At 37.0% G+C, this 19,870-nt stretch overlaps 1 protein-coding gene across 1 annotated transcript; it reads left to right on the top strand.

Moving 5' to 3' along the window:
- The first annotated feature begins 1,853 nt into the window (after positions 1–1,853).
- On the top strand, positions 1,854–18,174 carry LOC139121875 (focadhesin-like). The gene is made up of 14 exons (XM_070687137.1): positions 1,854–2,265; positions 4,760–5,022; positions 7,431–7,532; positions 8,199–8,400; positions 8,832–9,117; positions 10,832–11,022; positions 11,441–11,701; positions 13,315–13,521; positions 14,465–14,592; positions 15,082–15,267; positions 15,632–15,707; positions 16,543–16,677; positions 17,233–17,400; positions 17,988–18,174. Exons 1-13 carry the CDS (start codon positions 2,128–2,130, stop codon positions 17,368–17,370), a joined length of 2,313 nt encoding a protein of 770 aa, XP_070543238.1. The 5' UTR covers positions 1,854–2,127; the 3' UTR covers positions 17,371–17,400; positions 17,988–18,174.
- The last annotated feature ends 1,696 nt before the right edge of the window (positions 18,175–19,870 follow it).

The following is a 19,870-nucleotide window of genomic DNA, read 5'->3' as shown; positions in this document are numbered from 1 at the left end:
GGCGAAATGCTCAGTATTTGACTCACATAAACACGACTATTGTCTGCGAATGGGTTAAACTGCCGGCTATGATGCCGACAATATACGTACTGCGGTTACGCATCGACAAGCTAGGCTGTATCGAGGAGATAGGTACTTGACGTATCGAAATGCTTTCTATAGGGTGTGAACTTGAACCAGGCAGTTAATACTGACACGGCACAAAAAACACACACGAAACAATGTACTGAACATTGCCTGGCAGGTACTGGGAGACCTCAGCTTTTGCACGCAGATGGTATACCGTAGATTTACACTGTTGACTATAGCGGGTGTAGGAAAACCAAGCATTACACGGCAGGACGGAGAAATTAAACTGCCGTGGTTGATGAAAGATATTGTACAGTGTTCTTTGCTTTTTAATATTATGTGCAAAGTAAACATATAACATATTATAAATTTGGAAATTACGTACATTATTTAAAAAGAGGCCTCCCCGGGATTAACGGTCTCATACGGTATATCGTGAAGTTTCAGATTGAGATCATACATGCAGATTACTCTCAAAAGGGGGTATAGACATTTGGTAATGAGTGACATTGAACTCTAAAAGCCAGGGATTAATTTCTCATGTGAGTCATACTATCACACATATAATAAATACTAGTAAATTACAACCGAATGACCTTGGTCTTGGATGTTCTTGTAAAGCAACATGTATTTTCGTATAAAACTAATCGTAAAGGTTTCAAGTATTAGCCTAATTGTCGAGTAACAGATGTTAGGATACCGATAAGTGTTTAGATGTCTACAAGTGTTCTATAAGCGTGTACAATAACGGGTTGCCCGAAACTGCTCAACCAAGAGGAGTGGGCATTTCATTCTTGGGCAAATCTGTTGATTACCGGTCGAGACACGTGTCGAAAAAGGGCGGCTGTTTACAACTGCATACTTTGTTTGAATAAATATGCAGTTCATGATTTACTGTTTCCCAAAGTAGCTGTTGGGTCGACTTCCTGCAGAGGTGCGGATAGGAGTTGTTAGGCATACTAGGACCCAGGAAGTGTAGCAGGACATTCCTGACATCGGTCCAAAAACCTATATGGAAAAGTAAGTTAATTGATTACAGCTTCTGGTTACAAGGAGTAAGAACGGGATTCTTGTACTCGCGGCCAATGACTTTTCTTGCTGTTTTGTTTGTCACTTGCGATGACGTTTTACTAGTTGACAATTTCAAAATCACACACGATGTTTTCGTACCTTTCCTTTTGTTCGTATGAGAATTGTTCTACCCCACATATTAATCGAAAAATTTTGTTGTAAAAGTATGTATAAGAATTCGGGAACTTGAAGATGCAAATTGTAAAATTAGGGGCAAGACTCGCCACGCTTCTTGCTAGAGAGGGGCATCTTCATTCTGAAATGTCATCTTGTACGGCTATCAGGTATAGAACAGTCATAGTAGAAGGGCTCTAGGTAGTACACCACTGCCTTCTTTTTTATGCGTTTTCTCCCTTCTTTGATATCATGGCTTAATTAGATGAGAATTAAAACTGGATATCCTCTGCCAGATAATTCACATAATTTCGCTCATGAACACGTTTTCTCTTCTGCACGAGAGTTCTAAAGGGATGAAAAGAACGTTTGATCTTTGATGTCACGATTCATTTCCACCAACAAAACTCCGTTTATTCTGGAGTCCCTTATCGTTAGTAGGGAAAACATTGTCAGGTGGAGGAACTAACCGACCTTAAGGTCGAGAAGCGAACGGAAACGGTCGCATACATGGTCATATGCATGGCCTTGGGCCGTCTCATACGTCACGCCTTCTCATGTATTTTGCATTCCCAGAGAAATCCTCACAGTGACGTCATAGGGCATTCCTCAATATGGCGCCCGCCTGCAAGTGACCATGCGGTGCGGTAGGTTTCACAGACAGTGAGGTACTGTAACTTTTAGCACCAAAATGAGTTAACGAATCATTCACAGGGCTCTAAGCCAAAGTTTTTACGTCAAAGTATAAACCAAGTGGCTTATACACAATCTTGTATGCAGAAGAATTAAGTTTCTTCACAGTTCAAGCAAGTCACCCCAGAAAGTTAGGTCAGACAGTCTGGTCACGGACCTGTAATAACTTTACCAATCAAAATGGTTGAAGAGTTGCGCAGGAGATTGGAGTTTGATAACACCAGTGTATCTGTGCACGCAGTTAACGGAGTGTATTCGCAAATTATTGAAAAGAAGAAGAATTTGAAAATAGACAAAATATCATCTTCAACGGTCGAGGTAAGTATCAACGGAGTTTTGTTGCCAGGCGGGTAAATTGCCATGTAGTATAGCCATCAAATAAATTATAAATCTCCCTAAATTGTAAAGAAGCAAAATCTTGAAAGTGCACATGTATGACTGGTATGCATCTTGGTAGTATAGTATGTGTATGTACAGTACGTGTGAAGGATTGCGCTGTTACTCTAAACACGATAGCATTCCTTCGTCACAAACTAGTTATGCATCTTTGTCTTCTGTCAGATCTTACATTGTTAACAGGAAGTTGTTTTGAATGGTATGGACCATTGAAGTCATTGAACATATCATGAAAATAAATACAATAAATAATCCAAGCCCTACAAACCATGGCTCTGAGAGAGAGAGAGAGAGAGAGAGAGAGAGAGAGAGAGAGAGAGAGAGAGAGTGTGTGCGTTAGTGTGTGTATGAATTAACACAGTCCGCTGTGGTCTGTTCTGCTCTGCGTCTGCGCCCACAGATGTGTGTACATATGCCTGAGAAGAACTTTCTTCCTTCTCTCAGGCATATGTACATACGTCTATGGGGCGCATATAGACGCAGAGCGGAATAGAACACAGGGGACTGTGGTATGAATAATGTTCTCTGTAACATTTTCCCATCTGTATCACTTGATGATTATTTGTATCGAAGAGAGTACCACCCAAGTTGTATTACATGTGACTACAGTGTGGCAGTTGGAATCCACAAACAAATTGTTTGATGTCATACATCAAGTATGCAGCATGAGCATATATACAACTGAAACTAATTTGTTTCCCCAAAATAACACCATTGCATTTTCTAATAAGCATTACAAAGTACCATTGGAATTTAAAGGCATACATGTCAAAAAATTTATTTTTAGACTCATTATAATAATTATTTTTATTGTGAATTTGTCTGTGGATATTAAGGTATAGTTTCCAGTCAGGTTCGAATTCTATTCACAACATACGTATTAAATCACCGGAACATGATCATTATTAATCACTGATTTTCTGAGACCAAATGATTGATTGATTAGTAAATGACTAAACTTTGCTCTTAATAAACAGGCAGGTCTACAATCACCATTGATATGGGTTGTGGGTCAAACCATGTTGATGAAAAGGTTATTAAGGTACAATGCACTGCACCAGACAGATATTCAGGCATATACATTTTTACAATACTTTTCTAAATTGCTGCTCTCGTGGACTCATTTTTAAACAAGAAGAGTTAAGTAAAGCTTTCACCTTCTTGGTTAATATAAAAAAAATTATTTGTTTTCCCAAATAGTATTAACACAGCGTGTAGTGGCCATTTTTGAATTTTTAACCGAAGTGTAATTGGGCCAAGTATTGATTACATGTAGGTAATTAGGTTCTTGAATCCCAAACGTAAAGGGCCAGTAATGCTAACTTTTGATAATATTTTCACCATTTTTTATTTTGAATGTGAACAATTAGATCTTTGACCCCAAAGCATACGTTGGTATACTGCACTGAGCTAATGTCAACTCAGCCTGTACATGTGTAAACTGCATTGTTATTGTTGACAAATGACTTCTGGTCTGGACTAGAATTCAAATGTAAACAATAAAAATAGAGGATGTTTCAATATTCTTTTGGGAGTAGAATAAGATATAAAATAAAAATAGGAAAAAATCATCAAAAGTTAGCATTACTGGCCAGTTTAATGATGCGACAGAATGAATGGCTCTAAAATGTTCTTGAGGAAAGTTTGAGCAAAGTATTACACTTTATCTCTCAATTGTCTCCAGCACACATCATCTCAAACAGTATACACAGAGTTTTACTCTTGATGGCAAAAGATTTAGGAAGGTATTGCTTGCCATACCCACACTACCAGCATTCCTTAATTGGCAAGGATGCAGTAACTTGAAACCTGGCAGTTGGACAGGTCTTGTTGTTTTATGTTCACTGCAAGCATGGTTCTGTATTTTGGCCCTGACCTTACCTGACCTGAAAATATTTCCGCCGAAAATTTAGGAGATTTTTGTAAATATTTTTGCCGCTGATGTTCTCAGTTTGGTGTTTGTAAATCAATCTACATGAATAAAGTTGGTATTGATGTGTCTATAAATTGTATGTGTTCATTAAAGAGAATATGAAGAGAATGCTATGTGCGTACCCCTTTGTGGCTGAAAAGCTAAACAGGTTTCACTTCAATGCATTTAAGAGAGATTTAAAAAATTACTTTATATTTACTTTGCCTTTAATATTGCCAATTCACCGAATTTTAATATGCACGACTTGAAGATTTAACATGTACATGTAATTGTAGTATCATACAAATTGAGGTTGACACATAAAATTTTATATAAATACCAGTGTCAGTATACGACCATTTCTCCTTTTGCTGAAAACTTATAATTAGTATATATATATACCAGCTTAGCTATCAGGTGAAAACCAGACTACAGAAAATCTTGCCCAGAATTGTAGTATTTGTCAACCATAAAATCACGTTTTCTCTCATCGTTCCTGACAAGATCGCTGAGCTTAAACTACTATGGGACAAGTGTATGGACTCCAATCAAGTGGTTGGCATGGCCTGTTCCGAAGCCTTGCTTTGCCTGGTACAGTCTGGCCATGCTGAGTACAACTATGTGATCAACACCGTCTTGAATCTGATTCCATCGGCAAAGTGCCTGACCAGTGGACTGAGATTGCTGAGCGATCTACTGCTGCTGCAGGTCACGATAACTTTGAAACAGACAAAGGTGAAAGGATATACGTGTCCATTCCAACTCAGGTAAGGATTTCAACTTTCTTGAAATTCACAATAAATCTATATGACAGTGTGAAAATCAGATCAGCCCTGTTTACTGGGTGGGTGTATTTATTAAAATTGGTACAAAGGCTCACAAAGCACAGTTTTATGTAAATCAGCCTGATTTAGGGACTGAATTGAAAAGTATATGTTCATCGGATTTCATCTGAACTATTACAATCTCCTTAATGAGATGTCTTGATGTCATACACAGTCAGTGTACATTGCTGAATTGCTTAAAATTAGCCAACCCACTTTATGTAGAAACCAGGTGTACTATACTTCTATTATGCAAATAATATGTAGAAAAACCAATCCCTCTGTATATCAGCAAGTGTTTTAACATGTTGAACAAAATGCAAATTTGACACCTTGACATACATGCAGTCAATGCCATTATCAAATTCATCTCCAACTTGTTCGTGATCACCAACCAGCTCAATCGTGTATGCCATGTAATATCATCCCAAATTAAATTCATCCAATATTTGTTGTAAATAACTCTGATTTTGAATTAATAACAAATCACTGTATGCCAACAACTTTGTGAAATCAGATGTCGAATTCCCAAACTCTCGTTTAAGACTGCATGCCAACTATAAAACAACATGTAAACTTCCGGGCAGTTACAGAGCAGTGCCCCCTAAGTATGCACATAAGGTCACAGTTTCACATACATGAAGGAATTTCCCTGTTCTCCTGGTGAGAAAATGCGTCCTTCACATTGACTTGTCGCCATAACATTGGTATGAATCATATTCTTGTTAGTAATATGTTGATATTTCAACATGATACTTCCTCTCCTGGCAACTAATTAATTTTTTCTGGAAAAGAAAAAAGAAAAAAAAAAGAACAGCGACTGCACAAATTTTCATTGGTGTTATTTCTCATTTGATCTTTGTCATACAAGAACCTACCAGTAATGTTACCATTTTTAATTCTGTTCCATGACATATTCCTGTGTGTGACTATTGTGCGTGGTTCATAGGTATTTAATATGGTAAATGAATTTGTTCTCTCAGTCAGTTGTCAAAATTTTAACTGTTTCCTGCTCTGTTCAGGGCAGTGTATGCATCAGCATAGTTTAGGTAGAGTGCACCTGAGGGACAGATAGTTGGCCTCTCAAACTTTTACAATATTCTATTGGCCCACCATGTTTGGAAGCTCATTTTGAAGCTTAGGGAATAAATAAATTAGTTTTGTGAAAATTGGGCATTTTCCCCCATAGTGACACAGGGATTGCGGCCATTTTGATTTTCAAATACCGGTAGATGTTAGGTACTTCCTTTTTCCAGTACCAAAATTTGGATGGTAACCCCCAATTCTTATTCTTAATTTTGAAAGAGAATGACTGAAAGTTTGCTTGAAGATAGTTTGAACAAAAGTTTAAGTCTTTCATTTTGATGCGTACAGTAAACTACCTTAATCTGAACCATACTTTATGCATGCAGTGGGATTGGAAAATAGTAAATGAAGTTGTAACGCTGGAAGAACCCAATTCAGATACTCCCAATTACACGTTCAGCTTTTATTATTTTCCATTATATGTTTACAAGAAGGGATTAGGTTGCCAACCTGTGCACTTAAAGGATTCCAGTAGTGTGATTCATCTACCGGTACACCTACATCTACAGTAGTTGACTGTTGTAAACAAGCCAAGTGCTTGGAATGATACATCTGTACAATTGTGGTTATTAAACTTAAAAGTGATTGACAGTTGCACATCACATACATGTATTTTCTCTTTCATTTTGTATAATGAGATTTAAATTATTTTCCTATTCCAAACAAGCTACATATAGCAAAGGCGTAGTCTGGAATAGAATGTTGCACTCCATCTACTATATGGTGTTCTATGGAAAATGGACGCTGACGACTCCATGATATAGCATAATACAAATACACATGTCCAGGAATACACACAGTCATGTACATTTCTGCACATGGTCTTGTTTGTACTGAGATCTGTTTGAATTCTGAGTTTAACCCATTGAAATATGATTTATAGATCTATGAACAAATTTACAGTTTGGATAATTATGGAATTATTCATTTCATATGTGATGTGAAACTTGCATTGCAAAGAGTTGTCAGTCATCGAACATGGCCATCTTGTGTCACTCATACGGTTTTTTCTAAGCTGAGAATTGAAAATAACAGGAAATGATATTTTTGGCAATTGTCAATAAATCTATGCAACGTCAGCAACAACTAAGGGCGTGTGTATTCAGAAACACCAGCAGAGAGTGACCTATGACCTCAAAACATGTTATATGATGTACGATGAAAGTTCCAAATCAAGTTGCGTTTGATGTGCGACTGGAATGAGTATAAAGCATTTATCATCACCAGTAAAAAGTCAAAATAAATTTTGTGTGAGATTATTACAGAACCCCTCCACATCCGTTTATATCCGTGTTGACAAGTCGCCCGGATAGCTGGCCGGCATTGCTGGATCAAGTCCAGTACCTTCTTCAGCAAGACGATGACAAGTAAGTGTTCTGTATAAAGGCTCCTGGGAATTTTTGTTGGATCAGTTGTTATACCATACTGATTGAAGACTCAGTTTGAAATTCGAGGGACATTAACATTTTTAACATTTTCTACCAGACCTCCTTGGAGTTCTTCTGAGGTTTGTAGGTTATTGTCCTCAAAATTCAAGACAGATCTCTAAATATAGTACACTCTAAGAGACGGAAAATGAATCATACATCTAAATAAACTGTGTGATACATGTATGTTGTGAAACCCACCATACACACAGTGTATGAGTGGATGAACAAAATATTTAAAGCTGCAGTTCTGCAACTGTTGACAAATTTGTCAGTGTTTTTGTTACATGTATCGACCACAGTTTCTTGGTCAACTTCCTACAGCATTTTAGAATACCCATTATTTGGTTTGGCAATATGACACTGTGTGAGGTGCATGGCTATTGTTGACAATTGAGTTCAAGTCCAGACCTGACTTTGAGTATCAACACCGACAATGTAGGACTCACAGTCAATGTTGACAAGCTGAGTGCTAGGTACTTCAACATGCTGTGGGAAGTAGACATAGAAACTGTAGCTAATGTGCAATAAAACCTGAGAAAAATTATCAAAAGTAAGCCTTCAGAGAGTGTTTTCTCAGATGTTTATATTCTGCTTTCCACTCAGACTTGGTGTTTGCTGTGTTATTCTGCTGAGGCCATTCCTAAAATATGTCATGTTGAATCCCAGTCCAGAGACGTCAGACAGATCGTTCAAAACTTTGCTGTACTCTGCATTGCTGCAGTTGTGTGCACATCAGAGCAGTGATACAGATGAGACAGTCATATGCATCATAGATTTCCTCGTCACCATCACACCTCTGATGCAGGTACACTTGCTGTTTTTTGTCTCACTTTCTTCAACAAATTTCCAAAGTGGTTCAGATTACATGTGTCTAATTTGGAACAACCGCACGATGTCACTGAATGACTCTGAGCCATCAGAGAGCATACTGTAAGTGATATGCCAAACACTTCACAATGGGATGAGTTCAGAATGGGAGATGTGTGGCTCATATATTATGTCAAAAACAATGCTCACAGAAAACGCATTCTAAACAAGTTGGTTGCGCAGTATGTACAATACCATTAATTACTTTTTATGAGGCCCCAACAAGCTTCCATGAACGTTTTCTCAAATATTGAAATTTACAATAGTAGCCTATAATTGCCTGTTTACTCAAATAAAAATTTACTGAGTTCTAACTTATCGAACGCTGATTACTAAATCAAAATTTCCGTTTTTTTCATTTTGCTCTAGACGCAGCCACTCTCAGTTCTTACAGAGACAGTAGCTTGTCTTCACAGTCTTGTAAACTTTATCATCCGTCATCCTGACAAACTGAAGACGCAGCTCGCAGCGGCTGCAGTAAATCTTCTCTGTGTTTGTAAAGCACTGCTGAGAACATCTGGAGACCTGAAGAGTAGCCTCGTTCTTCTTGTTAGGATTTCCACGGTGGCGACGCTACCAACTGTTGCCATCATGGTACTGAGTGATCTGCTGCTAAACGTACCAGTGATATACTTTCAAGATGTTCTCACAGTGGGTCAGTACTCTTATTTTAACATTGATCAGTTGCGTCACTGTCGTGTTTACTGTGTTACAAAAAGTTTACAAAAACAGCGTGATCTATTATTGTTTCACACCAAACAGTAAATATAAGATCTTACAGGTCACTACAATAATCTGAATTTTCAGGTTTGCTGGAATGGTTTTTGATGTGTTTTGTCAACTTTCTGTACTTCTGATGTCAAATACCACCGTACCGACCTGAAACGCAAAATTCTTCACGAGTCTAACAACATCTCCATCCATCAAGGTTGAAAAATTGTAACACTTGCTCTGTACAATATATTTCACATTGAGTGTTGCATACTCCCATACAATTGGAGTCACACCCAAATTAATAGCTTTCCTTTCACTGTGAGACACAGTATACAATCAATTAACTTCAAAATCCCCAAGAACGTGTTCTGTCCATACATGTATCTGAATGCGGCCACTGTACAACATTCTCTAACAGTCCCTTGTTTGCTTTGAAATTTGGTATTTTCTAGCGCTGATTTTAGGCTTTGTGTAGCTAAGCTGAGTGAGCTGGCACTTTTGTGAAGTATTATGGCCTTGGGGCTGACCTAGCCAGACCGTTGAGGGCGCTTTAGTGTAGGTCAAAGCCGCATAGTGAACCGGGCATTGTGAGAAAGTATCACTGTACAAGCCACATACCTGTACGCTCTCCATCACATTGATAACCATATGTGTAACAGTGGTGCTATTCTCTGTCCTGGACATGTTCAAAAATATGCTAAATTCAAGTTCAAAACAAGGAAAAATTATAGTATCGCGAGTGAAATTTAGGCCCTTTGAAAATAAACATCCATGTTGATACTGTTGATAAGCATATAACGATGACACATCAAATCAAATGTAACTAAATCATGGGAAACAGTTTGCAATACAAGTTCACTGAACATTGGGCATAGTTTTGACATACTCCAAAGTGACAATCTTGAACTGTTACCCTCTCAGAGAAGAAGGATTAATTTTGTTGCTGTAGTTTGTTTAAGGTTTGGTTAAGGCCGCCTAATTTGTTGATGTATGCTGGTACACATTCAGTAAATGGATCAGGGTTCATTACATATCACATGTCACTTTACATGTCAAATAGTTTCGTAGGAGGAATTTTTTTCATTTTCAATTCCAATGGATGTACAGTGAATAGGGCTTCAGGGTTTCATGTGGAGTTTGTCACAAGCTTGACAAGGTTTACACTGGACATTTCACTATTTCAAATCGAAAATGGCAGAGTCCTGTAAATACTTTCATGTACAGAATTAACGCTGTAAGTCGTGCAACATAAAATTATGATGCTTTTCTTGTTTGCTACATTTTACTTCTATATTAACTCTTTGAGTGCTGTATTTTTTTCCCACTGAAATTTTAGTGCAAAGTTATCAATTTTTATGAATTTTTCTGTAATTTTTTTATAATTTTGGACCAAATGGACATCACATTTTGGTGGCTACAGTTTTTTCTCAAAATTTTGGCAAAAATCAGAGATAATAGACTTTGGCGCTCAAAGGGTTAACCAAATTTAGATAAAACTTAACCACTGCATATGAGTGGGAAATTGAAAATGTGTAACAAATGCAGAACTGAATATCTGACGCGTAATTTATGCAAATTATATTCATTGTGATGCATCTATATTGTACAAACATTAGCTACAAATTACAGCATTTTCTTTCTTCTCTATACTCCAGCTAAGAAGACACTGTCAAAATCAACATCATCATGTGTTCATACAGTCCTTGTTCTGCCTGTGCTTCAAGCCATCTCCACATCTCAGGCATCTGTTGTCATGACAACCAAACAGAAAACACTTGTCCAGTCCTCAGCATGGGATGTTCTTTCGCTGATTGAACAGTGCCTTAAAAGTGACCCACATACAGAGGTGAGTGCACTTTCTGCCCGATGGAAATATCTCAGCATCAGTCTCATACCAGTGGAAGTTTTGCATGTATGTAGAACTTTCTTGTGTTAGACTTGAGTTGGGGATGTGCTAATTTAGCTAAGAGGGCTCACTAGTGTAAGATACACTTACTTAAAGTATAGTGCAATGATTTTGTCCACACAATCTAAACTTTCAATGTGTTTGATCAAGTGCATGCTGTTCTCCAGTTTCCAACATATTTTACGATTTATGTCACCTTGGACAAGACTGGGGCAAGTACAAGCATGTTTACTCTGCCAGGATTGTATTAGATTCTTGAATAAATGACCCTCCTAAATATTTGTAAACCCTGTTTATTTCAAACGGTTATTAGTAAATGTTGTGAACTCAAGATGCATAAATCGTCTTTTTTTTGTAGGAAATAGAGATGAACGTTAACATCACAGATCCGTGGTTCAGTAAGATGTCAAACCTCACAAAATACGTGGGAAAGTTTCAAAGGTATCCCGAAGCTGCATATGATTGGTTGAATGCCATCCAATCAGAGTTGAAGAAAGGTGATAGCATTCCAGATGATGTCATCTTGCTTCTTGCCTATCTTTTGGTGACATCTGAACAGGTGTTGTTGGATCAGTGTCTGACAGTGATTTCAGATGTAGCATCCAAGGACGTAACCAAGGTAACATTCATGGCCATTGCCCTTTAGGTCAGACTTTGCAACCAAATTTTTTAAAGATAAAATATGTTGCAAAGTGGTGTTTTGAAGTGCTTCCACCAATATTTACAATACCATAGTGTCAATATATTGCAAAGGGAAGGTTAAAATGATGTCCTCTAACTTCCAACCCTATGTTGAGAAAGAGGAAGTTTACAAAGAGGGACTGAAGCAGTTAAACCCCTTGACTACCTATGGCGCCGGATATATCTGGCGCCATATTGAATTACCATATACCTTGAGTGCCGGAAATATCCGGCACAGTTAAATAGGCGTATTTGCTTCGCTTTTGTCGCTAAAAATCCCGTAATTTCGGCGTCGGCACGCAGCGCGACTAAGATTGATGTATTCCGATCTGGCCTGAATGTGATTGCGCCCCCGTACGTCCGAGTATGGCCAAAATCTGGAAGCAAATGTCGTGACCCATGACCTCGACCCTGAAAGGTCAGGCTGATCACAGAAGCGTCGCGCTGATTGTTTACAGTTTTCAGAAGTACGGACGATCGCGAAGATGTTTATGGTTTGTTTTTTTTAATGAAATGAAATGTTTATTTATTGAAAACAAATGATTTATATGTAAATATGTTCTATTAACAGCAATATTCGTGAATGAAACTAGAGGAAATACAATTTTTTACTATAAGCCAATGAGATTTTATAGCAGCCATATTATCAATACGACTAATTACATGACTGGTCATGTGTTTGGTCCCCGGGGTTTGGTCATGTGATATGTTGTTCCCTAAAATGTTTTTTAAATATTGTGAATCATTTTTTGATAAATCATGACCATTTTAGATGCATGTTTCTGCAAGGAAGATATAAAGCAGGTGTTTACAAATATAAAATGTGTTGATTTTCAAATACAGAATCATGTCAGATGCTGATGTTTGTGGTTCATTTACTCTGCCTTTTGTGAGAAAAATCTCAAATAGGTACATGATAACATCTATAAATAAAGTAAAGGGTAGTTATTATTACATATATGTAAAGACAATGCCATGAAAATTGCAACTGTATTCAAATTTGCGTCATTTTATGGATTCAAAACACGTCCTGATGCTTCAAATATTCATATTCTTTGCCAACTCTGGTCACATGATGTGTCATGTGATCAGTCACGTGACCTGGAAATACAAAACTTATGTATGAAAAAGTGGGAAATTTCATGCTGATTCAGAAAATATATGGTTTATTGGTACTTACTTTATTTTTACTCTAAGCAGTGTTCATGCAATGTCCACACCTAAGATTTTATCAATATTTCCGTAAGGGCCCTGGTATATAGGAATACATGGCCTTGGTAGTCAAGGTTTAAAGTAAAGTCAGTACTTGCAGAACTGCATACACAGCAAACCATATCAGAATAATACATCAACTGCTGCTTATCCTCAGAAGAATTGCAGCTGTATGTCATATGTGAAATTCAAAAATCTATGCCTTGATTACAACTTCCAGCCATAGTGTTTAATTGATTTGGTTTCTATGTTTGCACTCTGCAATTTGGAAACCATTTGCAAGAAATGTATTGTTTAGTTTCATCCCTCATTTCAACATGTTTCTCATTCTCTCTACAGGCACCACACTTTCTCTCACTCCTGCTCTACAAACTAGGGCGAGAAAATGACCCCGAGCTGAAGATCAAACTTCTCTACACCATACCAAGTACAGGTACCCACAAGGCCTGCGTTGGATCAATCTTGAAGACGTTGCAAGCATTTGCTGCAGTACCGCTGATGGAAGCTGTTGCAATCAGACTTATGGCGTCTCTATGGAAACTACAGGTAAACAGCATCACCATTGAAGCAATACCTGACAACTAATACAAATTTGGAAAAGGATGTGATTCTGATAAACCATCTCACGATGTATGTATGATTGTTGATTTCTCATGAATGCTACACACAGGTATTGTGCCTGGGTAAACATTTGATTTGTTTCATAGTTCTATGTATGCTTTCCAATCTCAGTCAAAGAGCACTGATTAATCGGATTTGAACCAAGATTGACCCATTGCTGCAGATTGACTTAAATCTCTAAACATTCCACTTTGTATCACATTGCTGTAGATATGTATTTACCCATGGTGTTGTCTACTTCTTTTGGAAAGGGAAAAATATAAAATACACATCTTTGTTGGTCAGTTTATGTGTATGTGTATATTTACTAAACAAAAAGTGTATTGTATATTCAGGATGTATCTTGTATGTCATCATTCCAAGTGCTGTTGTCAGCATGCTGTATTTCAAAGTAGTGTTCAGTACCTTACAGTCTCCCAGTGCTGTTACTCATATTAATACTTTGAGTGCCAAAGCCAATTTTTGTCACCTTTATCGAACATAACTCGGTCAAATTTTTTCAGATTTTTCCTGAAACTTTGATCAAAAATTGTAGAAAATGAAAAGTGATGTCCATGTGGTCTAAAATTATGGAAAAAATGAATGAAAAACTCATAAAAGTTGGTAAACGGGTGCACTAAAATTTGATGGGGAAAATTACAGCACTCAAATGATTAAGATAAATACTACTATGTTCATGCAAGGCAAACATACATGATTCATGCATGACATTTTACGATCTTAATTTTGATAAACATGTCAGACGTGAACTGACTACATACTTCCAATGCATATACTCAACAGTCATTTGCCCCTTGCATCCTATTAGCATTCAAAGAAAACTCGATTTATCTGGAATGTTTGATGAAGGATACCAACTTTCTTACAGGATCGTTGTTTTCCATATCTACAAAAGCTATTGACACTTGTCAAAACACCTGACAAGTCAGGAACTCATGGTTGTGATGACAAACTGGTTGCCAAGGCAGCGACTATTCGAGATGTCTGCAGAGAGAGGTACATGTAGTTTATATGATAAATGAAGATTTTAAAGCTTCATTTGCTGTAGCTTTTGATTTATTTTCCAATATTTTCATTCTGTTTGTAAAGTACAGTTTGCTGGTTAACCTCCAAAATCATGTAGCGAGTATAGTGTTCAACATGTCAACACAGCCTGTACATATGTAACGTTCAACATTATCGTCGACAAATGAATTTTAGTCCAGACCAGTTTAATATGAATTCCTTCTTGTTCATTCTGAGTTATTATCATCGATATTTCAACATTTCAAAAGCATAAACAAGTATGACCTTGAGTTGCAGTGAACAACAAGTCTTATTTTCAGCAATTTCAGCGGATTTCTTCCATCACCTCCCTAGCCAGCTCTTTCCCTGAAAACTTCCATCTTGACTTTTCACGTATTTGTACGGAACGCAGTCTCCCACGGAGGACAAGTTGCATAGGTGAAGACTTGTAATGTACTGGTTTGTTTTCATAACTCTCAGGCCGTACCAACACGTGTCCGAGATGTTGACAGCAATACACTGGTTCATATCTGAGTTCACGTCACCCGCTGATGGCACAGTGGTGGTTCTTGCTCTAGAAGGGCTTTATTTCCTCTGTAAATCTGAAGTTGTTGATATTAGGACCACATGGGGCGCTATCTCTTCAAAGTTTACCACAGAAGACAGGTAGGAAGCAGACAAATTTTATCACATCTGTATATTGGGTCAAAATTTTAACATTAAATTTTTCTCAAAGGAAATATCTGAAAGCAGTCACTGTCATTCCATTTTGTTGAATTACATCAGAATCATTTTAATTGACTGTATTTTGGTGCAACTGTATTGGGCACTCTAAACTTTGATGTTTCATCATTGTATTTCCAAATCGTAGTGATGTTTCAGACACATGGCAGGGAAACCTGCTAAACACCAAATCATATTTTCTGTTGTAATATTTTACCTTAAATCATACATTTTGTTTAGAAATGAAAGAGAACCATCTCTGCTAATTTCAAATTTTTGCTTTCATGTTTTTTTGTTTGCCATACAGGCCTCTAGTAAACAGCAGAATTTGTGAATTATTTTCATTGGTACCTGATCTGAATGTTGACACTGAAGACTATGAGGTAAAGAAGTTATTTTACACAACTACACTGGTTCCAAATGGTTACTTCATACAATCCGTGGGTTATCGGTTGTTTCCCTTCTATTGAAATGAATGTCTGCAATGAATTAGGGAAACCATTAAGGTTTTGGTAGTCCCAGGACTTGCGTCAAAGTTCATTAGATGATTCTCCAGCGTATTTTGGTTGCCTGCACACCACTTGATCACACACATGAACTTCCTTGTTATGCTTGTTGGTCCTGAATTGTGCAGGTCAATGTCTCCTCAGCTAAATCAATGTACCATTGACCCAAAAAAACTTTTCTCCAAAACAAGGAAATTTGAAAATAAACTGGTCTAGGGTTGATGAGAGACAATCCAGAAGGTCCTAAATTGACCAAAAGAGTTATGCACCCATGTTACATATTTTCAAACTTTTACAAATCAAATTCATTTAGCCTACCACATTTGGGGCTCATTTTGAACCTTAAATATTGCCTGATTTGTTTCTCTTGTACCAAAATTTGCATGATGACCCCTGATTTTTTATCGTGATTTTGAAAGAGAATAATTGAAAGCTTGCCCGAGGAAAGTTTGAACAAAAGTTTAAGTCTTTCATTTTTGAGGCACGAACTACCATAATGATGTCAATGTGATTCATTTTCTAAAGTTAAATTATTCGGACCTGCATAACTTTTGTTTGCATATGTTGGTCTCATATCAAAGTTCTGAAACTTGGTTTGTTGAAATAATGAAAGTGAAGTGGAACAGGCTTTTTATGATGTGTCTCAAAGTTTGCATGTTTCTGGTTAAGTGTCACTCTTTGTGGTTTACTCAATTTTGATTTTTTACCTCAGGAATTTCGTGATGAGGTTGTGACTTTGCTTTGGTGCTTTGCAAAGAATTCTCATCCAATGATCAGTGGTGCGGCATATTCAGCTTTGTCACAATTTGATGAAGAGGAATTCAGGCTGGATGATCTTCCAGAAAATGTGAGTTTTCTTAAGAGAAAAAAAACATTGTATTGATAATCTATAATTGCATAAATATTATATTCTTCAGTTGATCTGTAAAAACTCAGCAATATTAGAGGTAATCACTCATTTTGTCAACCACTGTTTAACCCTCAGTGTTATCTCATCGTTTTCAATAGCAAAGTTGGCTTTCTTTAGAGAGAAATGGGATGAAAGGGCTGAAATAGCAGTCTTGATATTTTATCCTTGGAAAACCCACACCATTTTGCTAGAAAGAGCGCCCTCTATTTACATATTAAATTTGCCTTTGTTTTTTACTTGTGACATACAGTACAAGGACATGAAAAATAGTATCATTTAGGGCCATGCTGTTCTTTGGCTCAGTGTAATTCATGCAAAAATAATGTAGCATGTCACAATATTCTGGCATCTTCACTTCCTATGTCAGCCATTTCAAATGGCTTTCTGCTATTGCTACCTGTATTTGTAATCAGGCCCCACATCTATGTTATGCTGAGTGCTCTGTGTTTATCAAGACAATATGATTGATTGTGATATTATGTGTACATTTAGATTAGCTCTGAAGTGAAAGCCAAGGTAAGAGCTGTGAGGGAGAGGGAGAGAGAAAGGAGGCAAATTACAGCAGAGGAGGAGCAGGAAGATGAAGAAGAGGAAGATTTTGATATTCAGGAGATTGTTACACAAAGTTAATATGTCAAGTCAACCCAACAATACTCAAAGGTAAATTTCAAACTTGAGTCCATGCAAAAGCAGCATGCTTCATGCGTTCTGTTATCAATGACCTTGGCTGTTGTTATTGTAAAAATAAAGGATTGATCTCATTAAAATCAGATAAAAGATGGGTCAGTCTTTTTGGCAGTGGTTGAGACCGAGGCATCTCTATGTTAGATCTTAATCGTATTGAGATAAAGATGAACCACACCATAAACACATATTTTTGAATGAAACTGCTGCTTGCCAGAAATATGTTTTTCAGATTTTATGGTTTTTTCTTTGTGGGATGGGTGGGGTGGGGTGGTTAGGGTGTTATGTAGTATTATAGTATGATTAAATTGAATTAAACACAATTATGATCACACACAACTCTGGGTTTCCTTTATTGAAAGCATTTAAAGTCTCTTTCAAGACTCCTTCTTCAATTTTAATTGTAAAAATAAAGTGATCTTACAAGAAAGAATCCATGAAATTATTTTTGAGCAGTTTTTGGTTTTATGTGTCAATCATATGGTTGACACAATAGACTAGTAAGGATACACAGATAACTACAAGGACATTTTTTGACATTTTCTGATGTACTTTTGACACAGACTTTCAAAAATTCCTGACATCATTGGTAGCGCAGGAAATGAATGTCATGCCAAGAGGGTTTACCAGTCTGCTTTGAAGGGGCACAAGAAATCATCGTTACAGAGCAAGGTTGTGAGTGGAGTACCAACTTTGATACAACGGCAGTACGACAAAAATAAACTTCCTGGTTTGAAACAAGGACTTGCTGGTAATGACACTCATTGTTATAATATAATCGCCATTTTTAAAGTTACCACAGGTACAATTTTCAAAGGCCTCATTCTAGATTTTCAGGGACCAGAATAACTTGATGCTGAGACTACAAATCACGGGTAATTCCTGTCTCTTACCTTTGAAAATTTCAACAAGCAGACCTGAATATTTAAAATGATGATGCAAAGACAGCTTTATGGTAGCCTTATCAGAGATGAATTTTGTATTTGAAAGAATCGGCAATGCTGCCTAACTTGAATTTTAAAAATGTCTCTACATTTTTGGTTGTCTGATATATTAAAGCATTTCTACTACAACCAATAATTTTTAAATGGATCACTTTCAGCTGCCCTTTTGTTTTGCTATGATCCGTCCATGGAAGTTGGAAAAGATGGAAAGCCTGCAAGGAGACACCTGGTTGGTTTTGGACGCACCTATCAAAAAACACTTACCATTCTTTTGAATGAGGTATGTATGGTAGTGGCGGGCCCCATGTTTTTACAGTACATTGGTGAAAATGTTGCGAGGGGTCACCTCACCTTGCACAATTTGGTACAAGAGAAACAAATTACCTTATATTTACCAATATTTGAAATTCAAAATGGCTGCTAGCCCTGTGTTAATGCTATGGGGAAAATTGAATTTTTTAAATTTTTGTAAAAATAAGCTAATGGAAACTGTATTAACTGTTTGAGTTTCAAAGTGAGCCCCTACAAGTGATAGACCAAGAAAAAGTATTATGCAGTAAAGGTTTCAGAGTCTGAATATGTCCTTTAGGCACATTCTACCTTGACTAGGAATGGCTTTATCAGCCTGTTCATTGATTTGCTGTAGATTTTATGCTGTTTTGCTGACAACTTTACTGCTTTTAATCAGTGCTCAAGGTTTCCTGTCAAGTAATGTCACGTCAACAAAATGAATTTTCAGGTTCCAGTTCAGCCATCAGAATGGTACAGGACGTTGTTGATGCCTCAAGTATGGACAATTTTCATGAGCAAATTATTTAATGCTATGTTGGAGGTAGGTACATGTATTTTAGATCCATGACTTTTTATTTGTTTGCTTTTACAGTTTATGAAGAGTAATTTGCTCAATTCTGTGGCAAATTTTTTATTATGCTCTATGCATCAACACATTTGATTGAAAAGTGTTTCTCATAAAAATATTTTCTTACAGTAGAATTAAATCAGTGTTGATTTCCTATGTTCAAGAATGTGTGTGAACAATGCTTGTTGAATTTTTTTGAGTTTCTGTCATGAATACCTTTGCAGGGAAGGAAAGCTGAATTGGAAATGCAGCTTAGTAATAAAAGCAGGGAGTTGTCCGAGTATGAAGTGGAAAACAGACAGAAAAGTGCCTGGCTCTGGGTCAGAGATACTGTCATGGATGTATTGAAGTCAGCTTCCAGGTGGGTCGAAAACTGCCAGATTTGTCGGAAAAAAAGGAAAAAATTCAAATTTCCATTTCTACAAATTGGCCTGACATGATACACTTTGTCATCATTTATCAGTGAATAGTTTAGGTTAAGGGGACACAGTGCTCTTGGCACAAATTTGAAAAACAAATGGAACCATTTATAGAATCCTACAAAGAAAGGTTCTACTCAGTAAAAAGTTCCAGATGTTTACCCATTGCTGCTTTGCAAGTTTGTATTTACTACTCTTGCGGGTTTATGGTCATATTCAATTAT

This window comes from Ptychodera flava, chromosome 21 (assembly GCF_041260155.1).
Source record: "Ptychodera flava strain L36383 chromosome 21, AS_Pfla_20210202, whole genome shotgun sequence".
NCBI lineage: Eukaryota > Metazoa > Hemichordata > Enteropneusta > Ptychoderidae > Ptychodera > Ptychodera flava.
Note: the sequence above shows the minus strand (reverse complement) of the source record. Positions and strands in the feature narration are given on the sequence as shown.